This window comes from Lygodium microphyllum, chromosome 30 (assembly GCF_053477565.2).
Source record: "Lygodium microphyllum isolate KBCC chromosome 30, Lygodium_microphyllum_v1.1.10, whole genome shotgun sequence".
Classification (NCBI taxonomy): Eukaryota; Viridiplantae; Streptophyta; class Polypodiopsida; order Schizaeales; family Lygodiaceae; genus Lygodium; species Lygodium microphyllum.
The window spans coordinates 65,251,502-65,259,557 of NC_141164.1; the positions used below are offsets into that span (position 1 = coordinate 65,251,502).

The 8,056-nt window shown below is 40.1% G+C and overlaps 1 protein-coding gene across 1 annotated transcript; it reads left to right on the forward strand.

The window, feature by feature from the left end:
- The first annotated feature begins 3,918 nt into the window (after positions 1–3,918).
- LOC148009943 (uncharacterized) lies at positions 3,919–5,958 on the forward strand. The gene has a single exon (XM_087672717.1). It carries the CDS (start codon positions 4,310–4,312, stop codon positions 5,714–5,716), a length of 1,407 nt encoding a protein of 468 aa, XP_087528843.1. The 5' UTR covers positions 3,919–4,309; the 3' UTR covers positions 5,717–5,958.
- The last annotated feature ends 2,098 nt before the right edge of the window (positions 5,959–8,056 follow it).

The following is an 8,056-nucleotide window of genomic DNA, read 5'->3' on the forward strand; positions in this document are numbered from 1 at the left end:
GATTAGATGACTCGATTCAGAGATATGGCGGAGCAAGAGCTATCTTCGACACCATCAGGTTGTTCTATTAGATCTACTTCGGTACGCTCTGATGCTTCAGTTTCCAGTAGACGAGGTCGAGGCTCCAGACTTGGGCCAGACGGAGGGAGTGGTTCAGGGGGATGTTGCGAAGACCTGGATGCAGTGAGCCCACTGTCGGCTTGGGATGTAGGTGCTACTCCTCGCTCTCGTGGCGGTTTGAGAGAGTGTGGCTCATGTGGCTATTGTGGAGGTACCGACGCAATGTCTCCGTCTCATCGTTCTGTTGGAGTTGCGTCACCCGTAGGATTTGTCACACCTGTAGGGACGTCTACTCCAATCAGTCCAACTTTTGCTCAGTCATCCGCAGCAAGTGGCACCCCTATGGGTGCTACTCCAAGAGATACTACCCCCGCAGGTACACTAGATGTACAGGGGTCTCCTGGATATGCCCAGGAGCGTGGATGCAGGTGGGAGAGGACACATCTTAGGCATAACCCAGAGGGGTATGGATACCTTGTAGATGATAGGACAGGAGCCATCATCATGAATGATGAGGAGAGAAGGGTGATAGCTCGTATGAGAGAGTTGTGCCAACAAGTTTTTCAGCATAACATCTTGGATCATTGGAAGAACATACCCCACGGGAGCAAGGACTACATAGTAGCATCCTTACATAAGGATTTTCCGATACCAGCTGTAGTAGATAGGTTTTCCATGGGCTGGATGATGGAGTACATGTGTACGTACATGTCACATAGACGATCGGACGCATGCAAGGCACTTAAGAGTAGGGCCTCAAAGCCCGAGTGGCTAGACGCAGACGATTGGCACTGACTCAGGGAGGAGGCTACAAATTCTCCAAGACGTTGGAGACAACAATGCGAGGCGGCGAGGGCACGACTGGAGGCAGGAGTGGTCCATCATCTTGGGAGTGGTGGCCACAGGACATATCTGGAGGACTTTATAAGTTTTTTTTTTGTTCTGCTTGCTTTTTTTTTTGCAATATCCCTTGTACTGACAATCATGTTTCTAATAATTGTATTTTGTTTTCTTTGCAATACTCCATTATAAACCGCGATCCCACCGACCTAGAGACTCGATATGCAGAGAGGCACGGTCTCACTACATTGATGGACAGATTGTATGGACACGGTGGCCCTGTAAGTCACTCATCTTTATTGTCCATAGTTACTAAGTTTAATTAAAATGCATTATTGTATGGTGGACCGATGTGTAGTTGTTTCTTTTTCTGCAGAGTCCGTTCGATGCTCCTTTGTGGCGGGATGAGGTTTCAGATGGTGAGGATCTATAGCTTGCCCTTGGATCCCCAGAACTCACAACTCTTTTTTTTTGTCACGTGATTTGTGTAGGCATTTTCTATGTAGTGGTAGTATCTTGCCATGATTGTATCGATCGCTTTCATTATGCGATCATGTATTTATTTCATGTATCAGTGTTATGATTCAAGTACACTTTGCATTTATTTACACGAGCATTGTACACATTACTAAAGCTATTTTGTATGGCCCAAATAAAGCACATAGTGCAAGCTCCCCTGCCACAATTTTTTTTCCCTATTACCATCGCTATTAGCGTCGCAAATTTAACTGCACGCAGCTTAGTGTCACTATTTGCGTCGCTATTTGCGACACTGATACCGATGCAAATAGCGACGCTAATAACAGCTGTGATACCAACTGTTCTATGGCATCACTAATACTAACGTTTTTTGCGACGATGGGAAAAATTTTCTTTATGAACATTTTCGTCGCTTTAAATGTTGGTATAAGGCATGTATCTTGTAGTAAATGTAAAAGAGACACTTATTTCATGAAAAGAGGAATATAAGGGAATGGGCTCATTTTCTTAAGCATTATATGTAAGCGTGTACTACATGGGCCCCTCCCATGCCAGTTACTTGTTAGTAAGTAAAAACTTTGCTAAATGTAAGTATATTATATTAGTTAAAATTTTACCAAAACTTTCAAAATTGGGATATTCTTGCTTGGTGAATTAGTATCCCTAAACAATATGATTTATTAATACTAGTACTTTTGCATTCACTTTGTATTAAATTATTTTGAACAAACTATATTAATACAACAATGATGTGGCCAAGTTATAAATAGTTATAACTATTAATATTCTTGTCTTCATTAAAACTTTGTAGTTACTCTTTTAGGATTCAATTTTCATTTGCAAGAGCAAGAGGTAGTCAATGTATATAACGATAGGTCCATCAAGCAAAATAAACCTTGAGGAGTAAAATGAAGAAAATATGCATACGTAAGTGGTTTTTGTTAAATTTGATGAGGAGTGACTTCATTGCATGAAGAGCTATAATTTTATATCAAGAGCATAATAGTGATAGCTTTATAAATATCACATACCACCATCCACCCTTGCTTGACTAGCCTTTGAAGATAACTATAGTTGTGTAATGTGATTATTAAAACTCTAATGCTAGAGTTAATGGCTCCGAAGGGATATCATATGGCAAAGTCTGCAAACTTCCAAATATGACATTTTTACTTGAATGTGAGAGCTAGTAGCTCCTAAAGTCAATGTTATATAGGTAGAGTTTATCATCACGGTCGGTTAATTTTTTCTTCACACCTATATTTTTGGAAGTAGCATTTGAAGTACGTTCAATATTTTTTTTTTGTTGAACCATGTAGGAATCTTTCTCATCTTACATTTAGAAGGACTTTCATGACTTGTGTTGGATGTTTTTCCAATAATGGAACCTAATTTGAACCAAGATTGTCTAATTTGAAGAGGTAATTATCCTTATCAAACAATTTTGAGAAGGATTATTTGCAGATTGAAGTAGCTCTATGATGAAATCAATTGATCTTTCCCAAAGGTTGTTTTGAAGTGCCTTTTGATCACACTTACTGATGTTATTGCCACAACTTCTAAAACAAATAGGTGTGAAACCAAGTTACTTCTCGAGTAAGTTGGATGGTTGTCCCATGCATTGATGGCAAAAAGCATAGATTATGAGTCATCTACTTCTAAAACAAATAGGTGTGAAACCAAGTTACTTCTTGAGTAAGTTGGATGGTTGTCCCATGCATTGATGGCAAAAAGCATAGATTATGAGTCATCTACAAGTTGCATGCATTCATGGCAAAGCATAGAGTATGCACAACCTACAAGTTGATGCAAGTGCCAACCAAACTAGACAACTGCTTATATTAGGTGTAGTTGACGTTTTTCAAGTGAGCTACCAGTGGGTACTAAATGAGGACTATGTATACAAATCTTGTGTAAGTACACTCTAGTGGGTACTATGTGATGTTTCCAAGTCACTCTTGTCCCGCCGTGGCCACCACCATTGGACCTTTTTGCATGTTTTAGATCATTTGCATAAAGATCACCAAAAGCACTCTTGGAAGGAGATACAAAAGCTTTTAATTCAAAAATTTGGAGCGATCTTTGAATCAAATATTGGACATTTGTGTAATTATAATTCTGTGAGGTTCAAGCCTTCTTTAAAAATTTTGTGAGGTTCAAGGTTTCAAACCTTCTTTAAATATTGAAGGCATTTCTTTTTGAAATTGAGAAATTGAAAGCTTTCATGAAATGGTTGCAATTTGTTTTACATTAAACCTAGGTTTTATGAACATTGGATTAAGGAAATGGAGGTTTGCATATGAGGATTGGAGCAAGTGAGGTTGGCATGCATCAGCAAAGCTAGTCGTCTGCTGGCTCAATACTGAAGGCTAGTTATTTGATGTGCCAGGAGGACAACCTACTTGACGCGGGAGACCTGCAAGGACGACTGTGATGGGAGGAAGAGACAAGAGACAAGAACGTATGTGCATTGTGTATCTCTAGAGTCTCTAGATTTAATGCAAGAGGAAATTATGGGTTCGGACAGGCGCCTTTTCGTGTATAACTATTAGCATGTGCTAAATCTGCACCTCCGAGATATCTGTGTATTAAATCCAATCTACTTTCTATGCCACATTCTCTCTTTCTTAGCAATCCGTCATCAGGAAAGCCATCATCATTAGTTCATATAAATAATCATATTGCAGCTTGCTGTGTTTTGCATAGATAATCTCTCATCCATTTCTTCCGATTGGGAAGGGCGTACATGCAAGCCTAACTTATCTGCAATTCCTTCTTTTGTTTGCTTTGACGTGATTGCCAGTTGATTTGGGTCCTTTTAAGAAGCAAATATCAAGCATCATTCAACAAGAATCACATAAGCCAGGATAAGTCTCTCTGAGAGAAGCTCAAGTTCTGAGTGAGAGAGAGAGAGAGAGAGAGAGAGAGAATGGCCAGAGTCAAGCTCGGCCTTAAGAGGCCCAACCCAGAAGTACGTTTGATGAAGAAGAATGACCCACTTCACAGCAGCTCAGATCAGAATCTCAGAGAGATTATTAATGTTGCAGAGAAAGATCAGGCGGCTATTGTGGTCGCTACTGCAGTAAATACACATCAAACAATGGTACCTCCTTCTTCTTCTGCTTCTTCTTCTGCTTCTTCAGATGGTGATGGTGATGATAAACAAAACCTTGAGCATGATCATATCATTCCCCATAATCTTATCGAGGGCAGACCAGACTTATCTGTGAATAAAGCAAAAAAGCAAGCTGTGTACAGCGGGCAGGCTAATTCTGATCCTGATCATCGGCACCCATCACAATGCAATAATGATCACACTAGAATTGGCTGTGATCAGCCTCTGATCAAGTACGAGCCACTCATCATTCACGCCAGGGACCCCAGAGTAATCCACACCGATCCTGGCAATTTCATGCTGCTCGTGCAGAGCCTCACCGGCTCCTGCACAACTCGGGCTCTCTGCAAGGAGTTAGAGGAGAAGCAAAGGAAGAGAAAGAGGAACGATAGCACATGTACTCCTGCTACTGATGAGGTGCATGAAATTACTGTTGATGACTTGACAGTGAATGATGGATTGCAAAAGCAGAAGGTGAAAATTAAGCAGCAGCAGCAGAAGAAGAAGAAGCAGAAGAAGAAGAATCATGACAATAACTCAATGGTGGAGAGGCCTGCTGATGACCGACAGTGCTGCAGTCATCTTGCAGCTCATCATCCCATACAATCACCCCACTTGCCAGTACATGATTTGACTCATGAATCCCCTTCAACCTCCATGGATTCACATCGGAAACTCACAAAATGTCCCTCACTGGAGACTGAGAATTTGAGCTCCTCCCCTTCACACAGACTGCAGGATGAGGGGTCCATGGGTTCTTCTCCCAACATATCCATCAATGATGATGGCACTCTCACCCCATTCAGCAAGTCCTGGAACATGCTGACAGACTCCATGAACTCCTCACCAGTGATGCTGCCAAGCTTTCATGGAGACCAACACGATGCAGATTGCACAACCGCTCCATGGAAGTTCGAATCCATCATCGACAGCTTGGCAGATAGTTGTGCCAAAAACATACCCTGTTGGCCCATGGATGACGATGATGTTGCAGCTCATGATGATGGTGATCTGTGTTTGAATCATGCATTTCAGCTAGCAAGTGCTAGATTTGGAGGGTTTGGGATGGAAGACCATCATGCAGAATACATTAATGAGAGCTCTTTCAGCACCCCCCCTATCATTGATTTCAATGTATCTTCCTTGTACAGATCATCCATGCCAGAAATCTTAGACATTGACTCCCTTTTCGCCTGCGCAGCCGACCAAATTGTGCAGTAGCTCTGCAGCTCATGCAGCCTTGCATGGTGAAGAATCAAATCCTGTAAACTAGTTATAATTGGCATATATCATAAGTTGTCTGCTCTCCAAGGTGTTCATACCTGCATCTTATAATGCACAGTTCGAATGGATACCCTTGCTTGCCCCCAATTGAATCCGAGAAATTCTTAATGTTAACTGAATTTAGGCAACGAGTTAGCCTGTAAGCTGATGAGTGATGTTTCTATCTCATTATTAAGGGAGCATTAGTGCGCCCACTCAAAAAACTAGAGTCCCATTAATGAGGACATTCCTTTGAGGGCACATATATTCCCAAGTAATTCACTATATGTATACCCTCTATATTAGGACCTTTAATGTCGATTTGAATAGAAAAGAAGATCTTGACAACTTAAAGAGCTCCTTAACTAGGACTACAAGAGAGTTTAAAACTTCAATGTGTATCCTTTAGGAACATAACATAAGTTTTTAAAACCTCACTGATGCATACTTACGATATGTTTGTTATCAATGGAAGCAACAGGATGAGAAATGTGGAACTAGTAAAAACTTATGAGACTTTGGGAATCCTCAGTTGGGAGACCCAACGATATTTGATGCATGCTATGGTACTTAAAACAAGAGGCATCAAATGCACAGGTCAAGCTAGGTAGCAACTATAAATTTCTCTGAGAGTCAATGTCAAATAGTGGTGGCATCAACATTATTGCCATCCACCCAAATTTTGCTCATTGTACTTTGGAGTTCCATCATGATAAACCCTCTTGACTATGCATAATTATGAGGATTTACATAAATGAAATTGGTAGAAATGGTCCCTTTTCTCAACAGTATAATAATTTGATAATCGATACAACCACTAGGATGAGAGCTTTCTTCCATCTAATCAAACCAAAAGAATGCCATCTATGATGCAATGGTAGATACCAAGAGGTAGACCCAATAGTAATAGACTCATTGAAGCCTTATTGCAAGTGTGTGTGTGTACACTTTGTGATAGTGGTAGATACCAAGAGGTAGAGTCCCAACAGTGATAGACTCATTGAAGCCTTATCCCAAGTGTGTGCGCGCGCGCACACATGCACACGGTGCATTAGCTAAGACCATTGGTTCCAAGATACATTGAAGAATAATGCAACATGCATTTTTAGAAGGGAAATAATTAAAGACACCAAGATCTAGGCTAGAAGAAATTCTATAACTATGTAAATCATTTGAGAGTATGGCAGCCCAAGCATGGCTTGATCCATCAAGAATAATATTTAGGAGGATGTCAAGTTGTGCATGCAACTTAGTCGAGATCCATAATTCATCGCATTATAGCTTTTCTACTTGTATTTAGATTGTGAAACTAGATCTATGTGGCATAAAGGAGACTAGTTTTTCTTTACACATATCCCATTTATATACATAAAGATTCAAAGTGTACCCTTGCTAAACAAGTCAATCACCATATCCTCTAACGCATGCTACGATGGTGATGTCACATGTTGACCTTATACAACTAGATCAACTAGCTATTAAATAAAGGGTAATGAATGAAAGAAACATAAGAAATAGTAAAAGGGGAGAGAAATGAAAAGGCATCAAAAAGGAGAAAATGTCACATGCTTAAACTATTGAAAAAGTGGAAAATATCACATTACTCCTATCCTGCAAAAGCTATTCAGTTGTTAATCAATATAGATGGGAAGGTGGTAACATTATTTTAGGCTGCCTATACACATTAACAAAACAATTGCAAATGTGCTATTTAATAGATGTCCATGTGATGGTGAACATCTTATTACTATATTATTTTGGTTGTAAGTTCTGAAAGCCTCGAACCTCCAAAGGACTTCCCGAACCTACAACCTTTTCAAAACCTCATTTTTAAAATTAAAACCCCCTCCCCTCCCCTTTCTCTTAAGTGTAATCTCTCATTTTATCTTTCCCCTCCCCTTTTTAATTAAAAGCCCCTCCCCCCCCATCTCTCTCTCTCTCTCTCTCTCTCTCTCTCGCTCTCTCTCAAATTAAAATCCCCTCCGCTCTCTCACTTATAATCTCTCTCTTTCATTTCGCCCTTCCCTTTTTAATTGCATTCCTCCCCCCTCCCCCCCCCTCTCTCTCTCATGTGTAGGACCTAGGTTCTCTCTCTCTCTCTCTCTCTCTCTCTCCTTTAATTAAATCAAACTTCTTTTTCAATCAAAAGTCTTTGTGTGTGTGTGTTAGGTTAAACTTTTTTAATTATAATTTTCTTTTAAATAAATATTTTAAAAGATTTTTTAAATTTAAAGAAGGAGAGAGAGAGAGAGGAAAAAGAAGAAGGATAAAAAAAGAAGAAAGAAAAAAAGACGGAGA

Coding starts and splice junctions, on each gene's coding strand:
- LOC148009943 (XM_087672717.1), top strand. CDS start 4,310: ATGGCCAGAGTCAAGCTCGGCCTTAAGAGGCCCAACCCAGAAGTACGT.